Source organism: Podarcis filfolensis (assembly GCF_964270895.1).
Source record: "Podarcis filfolensis genome assembly, chromosome: Z".
NCBI lineage: Eukaryota > Metazoa > Chordata > Lepidosauria > Squamata > Lacertidae > Podarcis > Podarcis filfolensis.
Window position 1 is genome coordinate 40,315,069 of NC_139617.1, and position 21,069 is coordinate 40,336,137.

The 21,069-nt window shown below is 39.1% G+C and overlaps 1 protein-coding gene across 3 annotated transcripts in view; it reads right to left on the bottom strand.

Annotated features, from left to right (window-relative positions):
- The window catches only part of CNTRL (centriolin), a 63,019-nt gene that overhangs the window by 6,415 nt on the left and 35,535 nt on the right, over positions 1 to 21,069 (bottom strand). For all 3 annotated transcript variants that reach the window (XM_083597116.1, XM_083597117.1, XM_083597118.1), the window contains 19 exons: positions 20,860 to 21,004; positions 20,010 to 20,149; positions 18,098 to 18,275; positions 17,195 to 17,481; positions 15,450 to 15,655; positions 14,524 to 14,716; positions 14,247 to 14,377; positions 13,238 to 13,378; positions 12,392 to 12,518; positions 10,689 to 10,853; positions 9,264 to 9,423; positions 8,264 to 8,379; positions 7,686 to 7,903; positions 6,860 to 7,017; positions 6,638 to 6,711; positions 5,982 to 6,170; positions 4,836 to 5,061; positions 4,246 to 4,451; positions 3,437 to 3,577 (listed from right to left, as the gene is read on the bottom strand). In XM_083597116.1, the coding sequence (XP_083453242.1) occupies positions 3,437 to 3,577; positions 4,246 to 4,451; positions 4,836 to 5,061; positions 5,982 to 6,170; positions 6,638 to 6,711; positions 6,860 to 7,017; positions 7,686 to 7,903; positions 8,264 to 8,379; positions 9,264 to 9,423; positions 10,689 to 10,853; positions 12,392 to 12,518; positions 13,238 to 13,378; positions 14,247 to 14,377; positions 14,524 to 14,716; positions 15,450 to 15,655; positions 17,195 to 17,481; positions 18,098 to 18,275; positions 20,010 to 20,149; positions 20,860 to 21,004 (3,201 nt within the window). The remainder of the gene's footprint in view (positions 1 to 3,436; positions 3,578 to 4,245; positions 4,452 to 4,835; positions 5,062 to 5,981; positions 6,171 to 6,637; positions 6,712 to 6,859; positions 7,018 to 7,685; positions 7,904 to 8,263; positions 8,380 to 9,263; positions 9,424 to 10,688; positions 10,854 to 12,391; positions 12,519 to 13,237; positions 13,379 to 14,246; positions 14,378 to 14,523; positions 14,717 to 15,449; positions 15,656 to 17,194; positions 17,482 to 18,097; positions 18,276 to 20,009; positions 20,150 to 20,859; positions 21,005 to 21,069) is intronic.

The following is a 21,069-nucleotide window of genomic DNA, read 5'->3' on the forward strand; positions in this document are numbered from 1 at the left end:
GCTGGTTGAAATTGTGCAAATTATTTTTATTTTTTATTTTTTTTAGATACGTTTTTATTGTTAAAATAGTTCATCATTAATACACATATACAAGCATACAAACATACATTTCATACAATCCTTAAAAGTGTTCAAACATACCACCCCTCACCCCACCTTTGTGTTTGACTTCCAATCTACTCAATTGCCATTTCTTTCCACTTCTATTACTTTCTTTCACACACCTTTAGCCTAATTTCATACTTCTTTTTCTATTACACATTGTTATCCATCTTATTTGATATTTCAGTATTTGTTTTTTTAAAATAATACTTATTAAAGATTTTTTAAAATTATAAAAAAAGAAAAAACAGAAATTGATATTTCAGTATTTGAAACGGAACTTGTTTATTCTAATAGGAGTTCTGATTTTTCGATATGATTTTGCAAGTATCTTTTAAACACCTTCCAGTCCCTATCTATCTTTTCTTTTGAAATCCTTCCAATTTCTTCCATTGTTTTGGATATATTGTAATACTCCAATAATTTGGCAAGCCACTCTGTTTTTGTCAGTATTATACCACTTTTCCAGTTTTTCGCAATCAATAGCCTTGCTGCTACTGTTGCGTATAAATATAAGGTCTTATCTTCTTCCTTTAGGCTTCCTGGTACTATTCCCAATAAAAAACCTTCTGGTGTTTTCCTAAATGAGTATCTAAACATTTTTTTCATTTCATTATATATTATTTCCCAAAATTGTTTGATGTTTAAACAATTCCACCATATATGTATCATAGTACCTTTTCCCGTGTTGCATCGCCAGCAGACATCACTACAATTTTTATTCATTTTTGCTATTCTTTCAGGTGTTAAATACCACCTATGTTGCATTTTAAGGTAATTTTCTTTCAGTATATAACACACAGTGAATTTCATATCTTCTTTCCACAATTTTTCCCATTGTTCAAACATAATATTTTTCCCAATATCTTGCGCCCATTTAATCATTGATGCTTTAACCAATTCATCCTTTGTTTCCCACTCTAAAATCAGATTATACAATTTAGATATATTTTTTGATTTTTCTTGTATTAAGTATTTATCGAATTTTGATATTTCTTTTTCAAATCCTAACTTTTTGTCTTTCGCTAATCTATACTTAATTTTAATATATTGGAACCAATCACTAATATGAGCTTTAATTTCTGTGTAATCCTTTAATTTCAATTCTCCGTTTTCTTCCTTTAATACAGTTTTATAGGTAGCCCAATTTTCTTTCATATTTAATTTTTTCACTGCGACAATTTCTGCTGGCGATGCCCACCAGGGAGTTTTCGGTTCTAGGAGTCTTTTATATTTCTCCCATATTTTATATATAGATTTTCTGATTATATGCCCTAGGAAGCCTTTATGTACTCTCACTTTTTCATCTATTAGATAGGCATGCCATCCAAATCTTGTCTCTACTCCCTCTAAATCCAATACATCCGAGTCATCTAATTTGATATATTCCTTTAGCCAGGTCAGACCCATCGCATTGTGATATAACTCCATATCTGGGAGACCAAATCCTCCTCTCTCCTTCTTATCTATCATTATTTTGTGTTTTATTCTTGGCTTTTTCCCTGACCATACGAATTTAGCCAAATCTCTTTTCCAGATATCAAAACATTTATCTCCTCCTAGTATTGGGATACTTTGAAATAAAAACATCATCCTTGGTAATATGTTCATCTTTATTACCGATATTTTCCCTAGTAAGGAAAGATTTAATTTCCCCCATACTTGCAAGTCATTTTTTATTTCATTCCATGTTTTCCCATAGTTCTCATTACTTAAATCTGTAGTGTTTGTTGTTAAATTTATTCCAAGATACCTTATTTTCTTTTTAATTTCCAATCCTGTAATTTCTTGTAATTTCACTTTATCTTTTTCTTCCTTATTTTTCACTAGTATTTTGATTTTCCCATAGTTTAATTTGAATCCTGCTAATCTGCCATATTCGTTTATGCATTCCAATATTCTAGGTGTACATTGTAGGGGATTTTCTGTTGTGATCATAACATCATCTGCAAAGGCTCTTAACTTGTATCTTTTTTCACCAACTGCTATTCCTCTTATTTGGTTGTCCTGCCTTATTTTCTTTAATAGAACCTCTAATACTATTATAAATAACATTGGGGATAGGGGGCATCCTTGTCTTGTACCTTTAAAGATGTTGATTTCTTCTCCAAACTCTCCATTAATAATAATTTTTGCTTTCTGTTGGTCATATATTGCATTTATACCTTTTTGGAATTTTTCATCTAGACACAATTCTTTTAATAGTTTTTTTCATAAATTCCCATGAGATCATGGGAAATTGTGCAAATTAAATGCATGCAAGAACAGCTTTTAAGCTCTTTGCCTTGCTTACTAGGCAACGCCTTTCAGCGTGCTGGCTTTGGAAGCCTTGGGATGGTTGTACATGGTCTTGCAGGCACTCTGATGGCCTTGCAAGATCTTGTGAGGGCATCCCAGAGCCAGTGTGCTGAGTGGGCCTTCTCAGGTAAAGGAAGAGAGAATTTAAAAGCTCTTTGGAAGGTTAGGGATGCACATGAGGGCGTGGCTCCAAGGGTTTGAGTATGTGTGTTTTCATGTATACACAGAACCCTTGGAACCAAACCTCTGTATGTGTAAAAGAAGCCATTGCTCTTGAGTTATAAAGTGAGCAGTGTTAGAAGTCAAGCCTGCCTTGAAACTGTTCCTGTGGAAGCATTCAAAATGATCTTAGCTGGATCAAATTCCATCTAGTCCAGCAACCTGCTTCCTTCCCATAGGAAATCCCCAAGCGGAGCATGAAAGTAAACAGATGTCCTGTGTTGTTTGCTCTCAGCGATTTGCTGCCTCTGAACATGGATGGCTGATAGCTTTTTCCTGGAGGAGGTGAGGTCTATCAAAGGCTATCTAATTCTGTAGTCATAAACACATCTTACGGCAACAAATTCCATAAATTAATTCTGCATTTTGTGAAGTCTTCCCTTATTGCTCACCCTGAATATGCATTTCATTGGATAATCCTGAGTTTTAATGTTTATGGGAAACAGCGAGGAAAACTCTAGATCCACTTTTTTTGCACTATAGATATACAGGCATTGACTGATTAACGCATGTTCAAAAGACATGTGATTGCACATGTGCGCACAGTGCCAAACCCAGAAGTGACTGAAAATGTCACAAAACATGTCACTAAAAGGGTGACGTGGGCAGTGCAGGGCGCACTTACATGCGCTCTGCTGACATGCACAAGGGCCAGGAACGGAACCCCCACATGAAATGGTCATCGACCCTACTGATGATCCCTATTCTTTTGCATTTAGTGTAAAAAATACAGGGGAAGGTGGGAAGGTGGAATTGCCCACCTTTCTGCAGGATGTAGCGCATCATAGAGAGGCAATTTGTTGGATCCAAGTCCTACCTGTGACTTGAGCTGCATGTACTCCACTTGGATCTGGCTAAGGTCCCTCATAAGCTGCTTTGCTCGCAGGTGGTTGTCTTGTGCCACTTGCTCTATGGAGGCAACTTCTTTTTGCAAACAGTGGTTTTCCTGTTTTTGTTCCTAAAATAAAAATTGGTGGGTGGGCATGTTCACAGTTTTATATTTTGTTTTCCTTCAGATGAACAGTTATGCTCCTGTGAAACAAAAACTTGGCATGATAATTACCGTCCAGGTAACAGTGCTTTGACAGGGCGCAACCCATGGCAAATGACATTTAATTATGCACATGTGATTGCAGCAGCTAATAGACTGACCTGTGAACAGCTTAGCTTTAACCTTGCCAAGGAGTCAGAAGATGGCTTTGGGTGAACTCTCCCCTCCCCAACAGTAATGAGTGGCTGGGGAAACCCAGCCAGATGGGTGGGGTAGAAATAAATTAGTAGTAGTAGTAGTAGTAGTAGTAATAATAATAATAATAATAATAATAATAATAATAATAATACTGACCTACCTCACAAGTTTTTCATAAAGAGGAGGCCTACAACATAGCAACAGTGGGGCCAGCTTGGGATCTAGTGAATCCTGCACTTGTTCAGTCCCTTGCTGGGGTACCTCCCTCCAATACACTCCCTTCCCTCAATCTGGTGCAAAGGAGATTTAGATTGCAGCCTAAATTGGTTGAATTTATATTCCATTGAAATGAAGCAGCCAAGTCCCATTGATTTCAGTGGGAATCAGGTTCAACCAACTATCACATTTTTTATTACAACAAAAACAAAACCACGTACATGAAGTGCTCTCTCGAGTTGGGCCTTCTGCATCTTGATGGCTTCCTTCAGTCCTTCTATTTGCTTTTCAGCCTTTTCCCTCTCAGTTTGAATCTGATCATGGAGCACTGTCTCCTTGGCTTTTGAGAGTTCTAGCTCCCTTTGGAGGGATAAAACCTCACCATTTTTTTCTTGCAACTTCAGTTCTTTCTCAGAGAGTTGATGTCCTGGAATCAAGAAGATTCATTCAGCCTATGTCACCAGAAAAGCATGTACCAAATTTCAGTTCTCTATATAGTGAAGAAGGACTTTTGCAATTTTAAAATATTACATACTGTATGCAATTTTAATTTATTACATGTACATCCTTCTGTTTTGCTAAAGAGGTTAGAGAAGCATTTAAACCTATCTCACAAGGTTCTTTTGAGACTATGACTATCTAGGGATTGTACAGTTCAGTGTGTATCTCAATCTGAGAGTTCCACATCCACAATGAGGCCATAATACCACAGAATTTATATTAGGACTTCTTCATATACTTTTTAAAAATATATATATATCAAATTTATAAAAATGCATCAGGGGCTGTTGCAGCTTTTATCTCAACGTACGGGTTTTGCTGACTGTTTCTTCAAGAGCTCTGCACCATGACTCTTCCTCTTGAAGCTTCTGGATCTGTTCTTCTTTTCCTTGAACTTTAGCAATTGCTTGTTCCAGCTGGTATTGCTGCTCTGCTAGTCCTTGTTCCAACAGCTGTTTCTGATCCTTCAGTTCAGCTGTGCATTTCTCCAGCTTCTTTTCTTCATGTTGTATGTCCTCCCTGAGGTGATGAAGGACCTGGCCAAGGACAACACGTCAAGAGTGAACCTTCAATTGCAAGGGGTGGGGTGCAGGGGTGGGGATTGACCTTCACAGGCAGCTGCTCTTCTTTCTGTCTCTTTAGTCATATAAAAGCTCTGAGCTGAAAATTTTCCTTTTACAAAGTGGAGCTTGATACATTTTATGCAAGGTATTTTAAATTCTAACACAGTATCTCAGGGTTAATTGGGGCCAGGGAAGGATGTCCCTTGCCCAACCACTCCATAAAGACTCTACTTGATGAAGACATAGCTCTTTCTTGCTATCATCACAGAGCATCACAACCAGGTGGAGGATGTGGGTGGACTTCTGCTGGAAGGGAGGTCAAAACAGTTCTTTTGGGTTGAGGTATGGTGGGTAAAAAAAAACAGCAGCTCACAAAATGTACAATAGGAAACGCACAAGGCCAAGAAAAGGCAAGCACTCAAGAGACAACAAGAGGACCAGGGGATCCTCTTGCCTGCTCCTTCCAGTATGGAATATGGGATTATCATCCATCATCCTCAGATAAACTTTGATTACTGTATTTAAATTTAGGAAGTAACTGGGGAAAGGTCACAGCTCAGTGAAAGAACACATGCTTTATATGCAAAAAGTGACAGGTTAATTTCTGGCCCCTCTAATCAAAAGGACTGGGAAAGATTCCTACTTAGATCTCATAGAGCTGCTGCCACTCAGAATATGGATTATAGTTCAGATTAAGCACAAGGCAGCAGTTTATGCTCCTCGAGATCAGAATATATGTTCTCTAATTGAGCTCCCACTCTATAAATGGATTTACTTAGAGCTGGTGTCTTAAAGATGAGTTATCCTTATATTCTAGAACTAGTCAGTTTGGATTCTTTTAAACTGAAGAAAACAAGCTGAACAGATCATTCATGAGAGAGAGCAACACATACCATCTCCTGTTTGCTCAGTTGTAGTTCGTGCTCTTCTATTTCCCTGCAAAGCTTCTGCAGCTCGTTCTCCTTCCTCTTCTGTATTTCCTGGCATTCCCTGCACTTTCTTGAAGATTCTGTTATGGTGTCTTTCAGAGCTGCTTGTTCTTGAAGTAGCTCCTCTTTTTGCTTTGTGGCATTTTTCACATCCTGTCATTTCACAGCAAGAAAATCCAGAAAACAAAACAAAAAAGGAAACACATGCAAATAAATGTTGCACTCCAACATGTTTCAGCCATGAGACTTCAGGTACCTACAAAATGCACCACTTCTGCCAAGCAATGATGTCATGCATGAGCTAGGCTCACACCATAGGTGAAAAACTGCAGTCACAACTCTCAAAATGGCATATTTGTAGATGCCTTCTCTCAGGCCATGTGTGTTTATTCGGAAGATGAATCCCTTTGAACTGAACACTACCACCACCTATTATTTATTACTTTTGCCCCGCCAATACGACTGGGTTGCCCAAGCCATTTTTGGGCAGCTTCCATCATAATGGGAGATAAACCCAAGTTAAGCATGGAGAGGATTGGGCTGTTAATTTTTGATAGAGGATTCCTCTTTCAATACAGTTGTAGGCTTATTGTCGTTATATTCCAATGCTACAAACCAACCTGTTCCAATAGTTGAAGATGCTGCCTGGAATCATTCAGTTCAGTCTTCAAAATATTCAGTTCCTCCTTTTTTTCTACAGAAAATACATTTTACAGCTCGTTGAAAGAAAATAAAATAATCTAGGAAGGTGCAAATACTGGATATGGAAAGAAATTCCATACATTAGGCATATATTTAAAAAAGATGACTATTTTGTTGGAATCTGGAAAGCTATTATTTACCATGAATATGCTTCTGTAAGTCAGTAATGTTGCCATTCAAAAGCATTTTGTGCTTTTGTAGTTGGTTAATATCAAGCTGCAGTTTTTGGACCTCTAAGTCCATTTTCTCTATGTTGGTGAGAGTGGCTTTATTGTTATCTTCGGCAGAAGCCAAGGATCTGTAAAATGGGATAAGATAAACTTTTATTTTGGGTTCATGTTGATATTTTTGACAAGTTTAAATTTCCTTGCAAACATTAAAATGGGAATACAGAGCAGTCATCACCAAAAAGATCTCAAGTTGACCAGGACTTTTGAGCCATAATTGCTATTTTAGAGCTCCTTCCACCGTTCCTCATAAGGCTTGGCTTCTAGACCCTAGATCATATTGCCATCCTATGCACACATTCCAGCTTACCAAAGAAAAGAAGTACATTCTCTGGAGTGAAAGAAGCACCAGTCTACCTCTCACTTATTCCCACACGGTTCCCATTCATGCTTTTCAAGCCTAACCTGATGCTTGCATGTTCATGCCAGATTCTTTCCAAGTGTCATGCTCCCCTCTATCTTCTTTATACTTATTTTTCTCAAGTGAAAAGTTTTCATTTCCCCCCATCAGATTTCTGCCTACAGGCTAGGCCACAAATGGAAACTGAGGAGTGACCAGAAGGCAGTGGATAGTCTACAAAATTGCTGGATGGAAAAAAAGACTTAACCCATTAGTGGACGCCTCCTTTACCCAATCCAGAGAACAAAAATCATGCCACAAAATCACGGAATTATCCAAAATGATAATCTCCTTCATAATACCACAATATATTTTTTCTAAGCAACATTTCCCCTTCACCTTTTGGTTTGCGACAATTTCTCCTCTAGACTCTCACAGTTTTCTTCCAGCTTTTGCTTCTCAGTGCTCAATGCCTTGATACTGTTTTGCAGAGAATGGAGCTGGGAACTAAGCCTCTCAGTGTCTTGTTGAGCCCTCTCAAGAAGTTGCCTTTGACGTTCCACTTCCCTGCACTGCTGCTGAGATGCTTGCTGGAGAGTCTCCAACTCAAGTTTCTTCTAGAAATTAAACACAAATGAAACAGTGGAGCAGATTGGATTTTACTTCACAGTGTTCCTATTTGCCATGCTTGCCTTGTGCCTAGTAGGACATCGCTTTATATACACTATTATTCCAGCGCCTTTGTTTTAGGATACATACTTATGAAAGTTTTCATACACCTGCACTCTGACTGCCCTACTGATACTTTGAGTAAGTTTGAGAAACCACACTTCCTATGTCATTTCCATATAGCCTACCTATGGGATAAAACTTATAAAGGTAGTGTGTGAACATAGATCTTGCTGAGATGCCTGCAAACTGCTCTGTAAAATGCTTTCTCTCTGGTATGAATCATGGCAAAATGAACCCTCACTTACCTCCAGGACTGCAACTTGCATTTTTTCCAATTCATTAACTTTTTGGCTTTGCTGGAGTTTTAGGCCTTCTAGTTCATCATTTTTGAGGCACAACATTTCAAGAACATGCCTGAGTTCTAATAATTTGACAGCAGAAACAAAACTAGGTAAGTTCCAAATAAGCCAACTGAATCATACACAGCCCCCCAGGATCAGTTTCTACTATCTCCAGTTTAAACATCAACAATAAAAAAACCTCAGATAATACTGCTGGGGAAGAACCCCCTATTGGAACTGGGGCTGGGAACCTGCAACCCTCCAGAAGTTGCTGATATCCAACTCCAATCACCCCTGACTTCACCATGCTGGCTGTAGTTGATGGGAGAGGGGAGCTGGAGTCCAACAACTTCTGGAGGCTTAAGCTCCTTACTATACTGGGCCAAAGAGGCTTAAGCCCTGAATTGGTGGAGGGGAGCTTTATACATAATTTTTTCATTGTGAATTTACACAACCTATAAAATCACATTCTGCTCAGATTTGATCCTCATTTGCAATATTTATATAGAGGAACAGAGATCTTGCAAAAGTTGTAGCCTTCCAGCAGGTGTGGGGTCTGAAGACAGGATTTGTCCCACGTCCCCTGTCAAAAACTAAGATATGTGCAACTAGCCAGAGGCTGCTAGAGAAGAGACTTAAAGTAGCCCTGTTAACCATGCAGAACTGTCAGCTCAACATTCCTCACACGGTGTTAGTGCTGTCCCATGTATTCTCATGCAAAACTAGTCTTGGGAATAGCTTTGAAACAACATTCATCTTTATTTCAAGGTTTTAAACTATCCCCAATCAAATAATCTAAGAAGCAAGAAACCTATATTTAAGCCAACTGATTTTGGTCTCTCTTCTTAGTTGTTTCTAAGCAATTAGCTTAATCATTGGAACAGCAACCCACGATTTTGTCACCTGGTTGTTTTTGCAAATATGGGTATATTGTGAAGAAAATAGCAATCATTTTAAGCCAAACCTGTCTTATGCTTCATTATTTGCCCCAGGACGTGTTGCAATTTCTCCTCCTCTTTTTGGATATCCTGAGTTACTAGAGAAAGTTGGGATCTTTTCTCACTTAGTTGGGCATTGAGTTCTCCTTTCTGAACACTCAGATCCTCTAGAAAAGACTTTACTTCCTAAGCAAAAGAACAAAAATTGCCATGCTTAAAAAGTATGCTTCTACAGACAGTACAGTTTAGGGATGGGTGAATCTGTCAATTTTGGTTTCTCTCAGTTTTCCAATCTTAAGTTCTATTCTCCATATTCCACACCAGTTTCCAATTTTAAAAAAAGTCCTCATGTAAATTCATTAGCATTCTAATGACTTTCTCTTAATATACATGTTTGTATGTAATTTTCCCTGATATACCATTTTGCAATGCTATTTCCCTGACAGTAATGATTTTATGTACACTTTGCCCTAGTATATGCATTGTTTTATAAACTATTAGGCCAGGGAACTGTATTGCAAAATTCAGAGAAGTGTGATTTTCAAATAATGGCTGTGTTACAGTTTGCATAACATTTTAAGAAGAGTGAATTAGGTAGATTCGCCTATAAGTGAGATCAGAATTGAATTTCTCCTCCACCCCTAGTGGAGTACTATGCAAGACCCATTAGGTTCAATGGAACTTACTTCCAGGTCAGTGTGAACAGGACTGCAACCTTAGCATGATAGCCAATGCTAATTCTACTCAAGAGTAAACCCACTGAAAATAAAAAATGACTAATTTATGCACAGTACTTTCAATGGGTCTACTCTCGAGTAAAACTAGCATTGGATACAACCCCTACTAATCTTACTTACAAAATTCAAATTGTTGTAATAATAATAATAATAATAATTTATTATTTATACCCCGCCCATCTGGCTGGGCCTCCCCAGCCACTCTGGGCGGCTTCCATAAAAACCAAAAATACAGTAAAATATCACACGTTAAAAACTTCCCTGAACAGGGCTGCCTTAAGATGTCTTCTGAATGTCAGGTAGTTGTTTATCGCTTTGACATCTGCTGGGAGGGCGTTCCACAGGGCGGGCGCCACTACCGAGAAGGCCCTCTGCCTGGTTCCCTGTAGCTTTGCTTCTCGCAATGAGGGAACCGCCAGAAGGCCCTCGGCGCTGGACCTCAGCGTCCGGGCAGAATGATGGGGGTGGAGACGCTCCTTCAGGTATACTGGACCGAGGCAGTTTAGGGCTTTAAAGGTCAGCACCAACACTTTGAATTGTGCTCGGAAACGTACTGGGAGCCAATGCAGGTCTTTCAAGAGACTATCAGCTGGACATTCATTCACAATTTTCGTGACTTAAAACATTGGAATAGTTTCAATATAAACCTTCAAAAGGGAACAGTATCCAAGAAAAATCCAAATTGGCTTCAAAATAAACAAGAGACTAGAAAACCTTTATTTGTCGCCGTTTTTCAGCCACTTCAGCTTCGCCATGCCCAAGAGCTTCTGTTAGGTCAGCATTTTTCTGGGCAATGCTCTCTTGGAGGAGGAGGAGCTCTTTATTTTTTTGACCAAGCAGTCTGTCCAAAATTAGCAGCTCCTGCTGTTGAGCTGCAGTCTACAAAAATGAGGAGAGGGGGAGGGAAAAACACAATGTGGGTCTTTATCGGTCACACTTTGGGACTATGCACTCCCTATGTGACCTCTGAGATTCTTTGAGCAGAAGACACTTGCTACTCTCAAGAGCTGATTGAGTGTGATGGCTGAGCTATTGGGCTAAGGGGATTTTGTTTTGAAGTTCACTCCTGGTTGTGAACTCACAAGGTAGTCTCAGGCAGTCCATTATTCTGTCTGTAAATCCCTACCCCCCCACTCCCTTCCTAACTTCAGTAAAGAGATAAAACAGTAAGTCTATAGGATTGTTATAAGGATTACCGAGATAATACTGTATATTATTTTTATATTTTGGGAACACCCTAAAGTACTACGTAAATACTTATCATCATCACCACCACCACCACAATCATTACCACCTATAAGCAGTGTTTCTCAGCAGGGGGATATATCCCCAAGGGGGCATATGAACATCTCAGGGTGGGATTTTCACACACACACACACACACACACACACACACACAATTAGTAAAAAACAACAAAGCATATTAAAATACAAAAATATTAAGTGTTAGGTTCAGAAGGTGAGAAGACTGTATGCAGCTTATTACATGATCTGCATGTCATCACAGTTGCACAGTAGTTTGGCATGATCTTGCAAGCACTGCACCGGATGATCTACTGTGCACAGCAGTTTATCATGCACAGTGCACTTTTTAAAAACATTTTTTTTCATTATTAAGCCATGAATTTTCTTTCTAATTAATAGTCACAACATTTTGACCCCTTTGAAAAGTCAATTAGAGGAGCCAGGTTTGAAGGGAGGGGGTTGTTTTATGTTAGCTAAAAGGGGTCACAGATTTAAAAAAAATTAAGAAATGCTGAGCTCCAGCAGGGGAAACAGGTGCAGGGGCCCTATGAGTGTGAAGCCTGCTGTTGGCAAGCAACAAACAAACAGGACCTCTCATGTACATTTTATAACATAAATATATTTATATTTATTCGATGTATCTCTTTTTCTTTTCTGCTGATTTACTGTGAGATCACCCTAGACTAAAATATGAGTTTTCAAATGCCTCATTGTACAACTATCTTCTTTTCCTATGTGATCCTCTTTCACTCTGCAAGTACCAATTTTCTAGTTATGCCTTTCTATTCCCTTTTCCTATTCCATCTCACATCCAGCTCTCTTCATGCTTGCATTTGAGCACCTCCATAAGACACATTTGTTCACTATAGCTGCTTTCAAATGACCTTCATTCACTTTCCTTGCCAACGTATCTTGTGTTTGCCTTTAGGTTGAAAACCTGATAGCAAAGCCTGTGATGTTTTAAATGTTTCTACAGTACTTAGTAACTGTAGGTGCTTTATTTTAAAAAAGCAATAAGTGAGCTAATAAGATTGATATATTCCATTCTCTTTGGTCAGTAAAAATAACTTCTGCCCTTCTCATGAAAGCTACTCTTGGGCCTGGCATCTTGGGCCACTTGCATTTCAAAGTGTGGGTGAGGAAGGATTTGCTGTACCACCAATTCTACTCACCTGATCCTTCAGCCTCACTAGATCACTCTTTTTGCTCCGAAGAATATTCTCTGCTTCTTTAAGAATTTGGAGGTGGTGATCTTCATTACCTTCTGCAACTTGTATATCTGCCTGCAGCTTCTGAAGACTAGAAAAGTTTAGAAGCAAAAAACTGTTTTTTGAGGAAATGAAAATACGCTGTGGTCCAGTGTTGATCATCTGAATTGCTGAGCTAGTCAGCCACATGGAACTGTCACTAGTTCAGTTCATCTCAGCATCCAATCAGCCTCTCTTGCTGATGCCACATGCCCACTGAAGCGCACTGCTGTCAGAAGAGAATTTCTAGGGCCTAGTGTTCTGGTAGCCACTGAGAGCAGCTGACAAATTTATAGAGGAGAGAGGATAGGAATATCTAAATAGGTGGGCCTGGTGTGAGGCTCAAATGAAGAACAAAGCTCTAGGTTCAGGAATGGGGAACCCTGTGTTCTACTGAAGGCCTCATTTACTGTTGGGGTGGCATATGTCACCAATGGGCAGGGTCATCCCTTTTATTTCTCTTTCTGCCACCCCCTTTCTAGGACTAGAATCTAGTCTTTCACAACACCAAGTTTGAACAGTGAGGACTTGTAGAGAGGTGGAGACTGTTCCAAGTGTAGGCATATTTCAGAGGTAGTGGCAAATGTATTTGTTTGTTTATGTGTGGCTCTTTTTGAAGTATCGTATTATGAGCATTTGTTGCAGTATAAAGTAGCATGAGGAATTTTTTTGAAGTGAATTAAAAACAAAAACTCTTATGGACTGCCTTAATTAACCAGAAAAATTGATCTTTCACATACTTGAGTTTGAAACCAAACCAATTTAACTTGCCTTTCAGTCAATATTTCAATCTTCTGGCTCAAGGATTGAAATTCAGAATCTTTTGCAGATATAACTTTGTTGATTTCCTTCAGAATCCCTTCTTGTTCTATCTTGTGCTCTTCTAGGTCCTTTGCATCTGCCTGAAGCAATCTGAAATGCATTAAAAAATCTCTTTCTAGTGCTGATTGCTTTTGAGTAGCATTGCAATGATAGGTCCAAATTCTTAAGGGGTTTTTATTTTTAAATCATGGGCCATCAAAGTTCCAAGTTCTAGAATCTAAGGCAAAAGAACAAAACTTCATAATCTTCATGCAGCCAACACCCACAATACAACGATCATTTTAAAGTGAGTACACCCTACCTAGCTGCTTTGGCCCCAGCTTGTGTCTGGAAGACAGATGTTGTGGTGAGACATGTATGCATGCAGAACTGGAACTTTCTCATCAACTTCCATTAACTTTATTGAACATGCTCAACTTTTACCGGGCTGTTGGAGGGGTGCATTTCCCCACCCCCCATCCCAGCTTTAGCTTGCTAATATATCCCTGTTATGAGACAATTGTTCTATTTGTCCTACATAAGAATCCACACTTTGAGGCTGAGTTTGCTATTAGTATATAGGATGCTGGCTCAAATAGGCTCCAGATGAGGCATATAATAAAATGACTAAGCACACCATGAAAACAAACCAACACTATTAATGAAATATTGATGACTCTTACCAAAGCAGCTGCATTATAAAAAAATTAAAACAATCATGTCATTTGTAACAGGCTCCCAGCTGATCCAGAAACCAGGGTATCTTTGTCTGCCTGTCACCCTTTCACAGAGTAGCTGTTACATAGTCACTGTGGTGAATGAGGGGATACAGTGAAACCATAAACAAGTGTGTAGCTTCTATCTTTCTTCAGTCATGTGTAGTGCATCTGCCCAGAAGCCACAAGTGCCCCCTAAACCACAGCATGACCACCCTTGCTATATAGGACCAAATAATGTGATGTTAACATTTCTGGTTTACCTTAGTTGCTGATCTGCATTTACAAGCTTCAGAGCCATCACCTGAGCCCGCCGTTCAAGCTCTTCAGCTTCTTTCTCCATCCGAGACAAATGCTGCTTAGCACTGTTGTATTTCTGAATAGTCTCTTTGGTCTAGAGAAAGAAAAAGCATTAGAAAAAATACCTCCTATTTCATATACTACTATTCTACTTGTAGCCAAAGTGTAGAGATGTGGGGAGTTCTTTGTAATTCAAAGTTTCTCTGCATCTTCCTGAAACAAAGTAATAAAAATCCTTACTTTCCCCCGAGTATTTTCAAGTTCAGTTTCAGCTTCAGCAAGAAGTCTGTTGGCCTCCCTGAGTTCTGCCTGTCGTTTTAGGAGAGTCTTTCCTATGCATTCTATTTCATCCACAATGTTTTCATGGTGCTGGAGAGATTTCTCTAACTCCAGTTCTGAAATCAGGCCACTCAGGTGCCCATCAATGAAGTCTCTAAAACACAAGAGGGTTAAGAAGTTAATGCAGAAAGTGAATAGCCATCAATAGCTTTTTAAAATTCTAGATTCTCTTAAGGAAGGTGACCCAAACAAAAACCCACAAGTCCCACTCCCTGTCTTTCCCTCAATTTTAGCTGATCTCCCTATATAGCTTTCTAAAAACAATAACAAAAAGTGGCTGATCCCTGGGAACTCAAGCACTGTTTTCCCCAATACTGCAACCCTATACTATTACTTTCTCCACAGCTCTAAAAAAAAGGGGGGGGAGCAACTACCCTATGGGTAAAGGATCTCACATTGGAAGAAATCTGTGGACAAAGTAAAATAAAAGATGGGCAGGCAAGTTCAACTGGGCGGGGGGGGGGGGGATGACTTGTTTGAACCAAAATAGGACTGTGTCATGGTAAGCAGGTGGCAATTCAACTTTCACCCCCAGTGTACTGTAGACTGAAGTGGAGGAGTTGGGCTGAGTTGCAAGAAGAACACTATGCACGTGATGGGAGATTTCTTCTTCCTGAGACCCCAGAAAGTCACTGCCAGTCAAAGTAAGCAATACTGAATCAGAACTGGACAATTTGATTTGGAAGAAAGCAACTTCCTACAGGGAGTTTTTAGATTCTTCCTGCTGAAAGCGCATACACAACAGGCTTCTGTGGCACTGTTGAGTGGAGAGCAAAGAGGGAAAAATACTTAGGAGACTTGTTAAAGATTTAATACAGCATCCTCACTTTCGCTTATTCCGTTTCTGGGCTATTCTACGCAGCTCTGCTACTTGGTACTCCAGCTCTTCTCTTTCATTCAACAGATCTTGAATGCCCTGATGCAATTCATCCATCTCTTGATCATGTTCACGATGAGAGGATCTAGGACGACTGCTTTTGGGTTGAGACTTTAAGTTTTCTATGCTGTCTTTTAGCCTTGAGATTTCGTTCTCCTGCAACAGATGAATATAAACAGTGCAATGAAACGGTTACTCTTACTGATTATATAAGGGAGCTTCACTTGCTGACATGATGCTTCCAGCATGTTCACTGCATGATGTGCATTGAGCAGTGGTCTGATTGACACAGAATGCTAAACCATGGTTTATTAAACTATGGTATATTAAACTGCAGCTTAGTGTTATGTGTGAACTCAGCCCAGCAGCTTAACTATGGTTTTATTAACAAAGGTAAAGATTGCTTATTAACCAAGGTTTATAAAGGACTGTCCCTGATGAAAAGCTATAAAGCTGTGAGTTGCAAAAAATCAGACTGCTCTAGAGGCTTTTGCTGGTGCTTTTAACTATTCTGTGATGTGTTAAACCAAAATTTAAGTGAACATCTGGCAGATGCCTCAGCTTCATCTAAGTTTTATTAATTAACATTAAGCATTATGTGTGAATCAGACCAGAGAAAGATCTGAAATGAAGATACATGTCTGAAAAGATGTGGAAGCACATGGCAGAGGCAACCTGGGAAGTTACAGTTGGCCATGGCTCTGTGCACTGTATATTTAGATATGAATCTCAGCATCAGTTATTATAGTGTTCACTACATGAAAGTGAAATAGAAATAATAATGCCTGGAAAACTGTGCTGCAGGTAACCATTTGTACCCATTCTTGAGGTTTAGTGTATTTTACATAAAATATGGCAATTGCAGATATATAAAACAAAATGGATATATAAAGACTTCCAAAGAGAAAGAATAAACCCCCAGTTTTATATTGATTCAGTTCCCTGGAATTACCTACAGTATTGGTAAATACTTATTTCTAAGAATATACTCACAATTTACTTCTACACAAAATGATGCACTGCTGGCAACATGTGTTATCAGCTGGTATTTCTCTCCCAATATGTGCAAAGTACATTACTACACATCAGAGCTTTTCAAACTGTGTGTCATAACACATTAGTGTGTTGGCTGCAGTGTGTAGGTATGTTGTGTGACTACTCCACCTGGGGCTGGAATCTCCAGTTCGCTAGTAGAACTGAATTACTGTGTTGCGAAATGATTCATGTCTAAAAAGTGTGTCACCAACATGAAGTTTGGAAAGCTCTGCTGTACATATTTCCTTGTTTGAAAGACTCAGTAGGAAAAAGAGTCTTCTTTATAAAGCTGAAATTAGTTGGCCTTAAAAAATTATAAACTCCTGGCTAAGGGAGAAATCTTAGCCTCACCAGTTTGCTGACTAAGGGGCCCAATGAACTTTTAGTCACTAGTGTAAGTGCTGCTCTGCCAGTGAAAATGTAGGTATCTCGACAGGATGACACTGAAGTCCCCTTGGCCCCCACCTACAGAAACTCCACTGGTGTAGTTATTTTACCAGCAGAGAGGTGGAAAATATTGAAGAACATGTCCTAAACATCTTCATTTCTCAATCACATCCCAGAAACCAGCTCTGGGGATGACACAGTTAATTCCCTCCCATTGCCGAAAATGGGAAGGCAAAATACTTACTCTAATTTCAAATGAGCCAAGAATCTTACCAAGTTATGATGCTCAGGTATGTTGCAGTGATGTGTTCCAAAAGACATTGAACAGTTAGCAGGAAGAGGGCTATATACAAGCTGAGCTCCAGCAGGACATGAGCCATATATAACTGTAGTAGCAGCAAGTGGTCCTCCGTTGGCAGAGACAGGAGAAGATGGGCCACACACCACTGTTGCTGGAGGGGCTGGAGCACCATCTGGAAGTAGAGTGTAAATGATGGAGCCAGGGGGTGGCACAAAAGATGAGGCACTGTGAATCTTCACTTCTCCAGTTTCTTGGATCCCTGAATTTTGGGTTTCAACAAAAATAATCCACGCTGAGAGATTAAAGGCATAGTTTAAAAGCCCTCAATATAAGATGGGGACAGAAACACGATAAAAATGATAAGATATATTATCTTATTAAACTATATATTGATATATTATATATTAAACTATATATTGATTATATATTTGATGTTATTTTTTGTTGTTTACCTGTCTAATTTTATTGCAATTTTATGAAATGTTTTTATGTGCCATAATGAAAAATTGGGGGGGGGGGGCTATGAAATAGGCCATACTTATCAAAAAATAAAATATAATAACAAATAATCTCTAGAATAGCAATACATAAGAGCAATATATATGGAGCTGCCCCTATGCAGTCAGGATATTGGTTAAGAATGGCTACAAAAATAGGGTGGTCTGCACATGCCAGGCTTCAAAGTAGGAAGGCAGAAAGGGGTTCTAAGAAGACAACTATCTTAGCTTTCCTCCATGCCTCTTCAGCTAGCAAGAGGAGAAAAGGCCAACCTGGTGACTTTCCTACACCAACAGAGAACAGTTTCTTGCTAGACAGCCATGAACAAAAGCACAAGAACAACTGCCAGACACGGGAAGACAAGCCAACTGACTTACCTCCATTGGAAGGAGAGTCTTGCAGGTCATTCCTGCCTGGTGCATGCACCAAGCACCCTCTGGCAGCAGGACACATGGAACATTCCTTCTTGCTCTGCCCTTTTTTAATTGGGGTCAACATAGGACACTGCAGGCCAACACCAGAATCCTTGGTACTCTGAGATGCAGGAGTGGATGTCTTTAAAACATTTTTAAGAAAGTGAAAGTAAGAATAATGAACAACTTGTATTGAGGCAAATATTACATGGAGAAAGTCCCTGCTGCCATCTGTGTGCTCTTTGATAAGGAACTGGAAGAGTTCAAGGCAAAGACAGGTGAACAAGGGCCATTCTTCAAAATCTAAAGGCACTAGCAGAAGGAAGGAAATACTCTCCTATGTGCAATTTAGATAAGCTAGTTAACAGTTTGGTCAATGCCAAAGTTAGCTCTTCCACCAAGCTAAACATGTCTAACTATCTGCTAAAAACATTTCTGTTTCAGCAAACATACCCAGGCATGCATTTTTGACACATGATTTTAGTAGATGTAAGTCCTTTAAAAATACTGATTTTATTTTATATTTTCATTTTTTAATGTCTCTTGTTTCCATTTTTGATTGGTATTTTAAGTGAGTATTTTAGACTGTCTTGCAAATCACAGAAAGTTTTTTTTGTTCTAGTAAGCGGTATTTACAATGAATAGCCAACACTAGGACAACACTATGCTGCCTGAAAGTATATGCTTCTTGATCAATATACATGGACACAAACAGAAAAGCATGCAGCAACTATCCATGTATAAACAAACAACAGCAGTGATTATATAAATATATAAACCTATTAAAAGTGGCAACTAATGTGACTGAGATTTGACTAAGTAAATTTCATTTTGAGTGGTGGCTTGGGTTAAACTCCAAGCAGGTGTAACACACACAAAGCAAAAAGTTACTGATTTGAGCAACATGTTTGGAAATGCACTGCACAAAAACCAAAGAATTCTATTAATAAAATGAAGGCAGTCCATGTCTAAGCATTGCTGGTTCACAGGGGATTATCCATGTGTATTGTAATTAAACAAACATCAATATGGAAATGAGCTGCTACCATTTGCAGAGGAGACAAACATATAAATGCAGCCATTTTGCTATGGAAAATCCTCAACTTGAAGCTATTCAACAAACTGTTAGTATTTGTAATGTAATTTCATTGGGAATGTATTTCACAAAGAATAGATGGTATTGGAGAAAGGAGATGGCAGCTGGCAGTTGGAAGTTGGTTGGTTATCCTACGTAGTTCTGTCTTCACTGTGAAGGTGACAGGTGTGGGGACTTCATGCAGACACTGTCTGGAGGATTTTGTAAATAATACTTGTTGTTCAAATGTTGCCAGCCTGACAAGTAAAGATTTATATTCAGCTATTTGTGCAAGGCATATATATTTTCATCACAAATAGCTATCAGAAGCTGCAGCATTTCTTCTTTCTCCAGGTTGTGGCATGTTTCCACATGTCTGCTATCCAAGGGGGTGAGGGAATTGGCTGAGAAAGGGGAAAAGCAAGAATTTGGAGAGTGGCTGGCCACCTGATCCTCCTGTGCAAACTGGCCTCTGCAGTGTCATATTGAAGGAAAGCGTAAACCTTTCTTTTTACAACTGGACAGTATATAAATTTTGTTAAATAAATGTGTAGTTTAGGCCTCAGATTCAGAAGGCTCAAAATATTTCAATGGTTAACTTTGGAGAATTCCTGTTTTTAAGGGGCTCTCCTTGAGACAAAGGACTTTGAATGAAATGACCTTTCCCAACTATATTAATGGAAAATTACAAGTTATCTCCGAATATGATTTTTCTAAATTAATTTAAGTGCTTCTAAAGCAGGTGGGGAAAGATCTCCATATCTGATTCCTTTCCATCATTTGCCACTCTAGTTTTCATACTTGCGATGATGGCACATAATACAGATGGCCCCTCCGTTGCAGTGGATTCATTATGCTGGTGATAGCGTCATTCTGGTGAGATATAGCATGCCTGAGTGCAGCAATTTCATCCAATATGCTGTCAATTTCTTCCCTATTGCCTGCAGAAGAATTTAGATTTTTAGCCCATTATATTTGTGAGGACTACAGTTAATTAAAGACGCCCCCCCCAAAAAAAAAATCAGGCTCAGCATTCAATTTTTACCAGTACTTCCTCTGCTGGATGGAATCTCATAGCTGAGATGGTAGTAAGGAGGTTGACACTCAAAGCAGTGCTTTTAAACCTGCATCTCAGCAGTTTAAATGACTTCCTTTCATACACTATTTTCTTTTTGCTGACATGCACGATCTCTAGCAGCCCCATGCTTGGGCGAAAAAAATAACAGGGAAAATAAACTTAAGAAGGAAGAAAAAACAAGGGCTGTATCCAATGCCGGTCTTATGCAGAGTAGATCCATTGAAAATAATGGGCATGACTTAGATCCATCAATTTCAACTGAGTCTATTCTGAGTATAACTTAGTTGGGTAGACCCCAATTGTTTCTTTAAAAGACTCTGAGAGACAACACTTACCCACCCCCACCCCCCACTGGAAGACAAATTATGAGAAAGCTGCTCTGACCTAGAGAGGCAGTAAAAAAAATCTAGGGTGGAATCTCATCTGCCTGCCTAGATCTACAAAGCAGGACCACATGACCTTGCTGGTCCTGGACAATGGGTGGAACAACACATGTCTGGACAGAGAATGATGGGAAGACATCTGAATTAGTTTGAAAACACGCTCCAGAAAAAAATGGAAGGAAAGCATTACCTGTCTGAACTTGATCTAGTACACGGTGCAGTCGGTCAATTTCTGTTTTTTGGCATTTCAATAGCTGCTTTAATTTACCAATCTCCTCTTTCTGAAAAGCAGAAGCTGCAGTCTCAGCATCAGCTTTTCCCACTTCACTCTGAAACTATTAAAAAGCATCTTAGTCATATTTTCTCATGTTTTGCCCTTGTGTACATTGGAGTGAAGCAA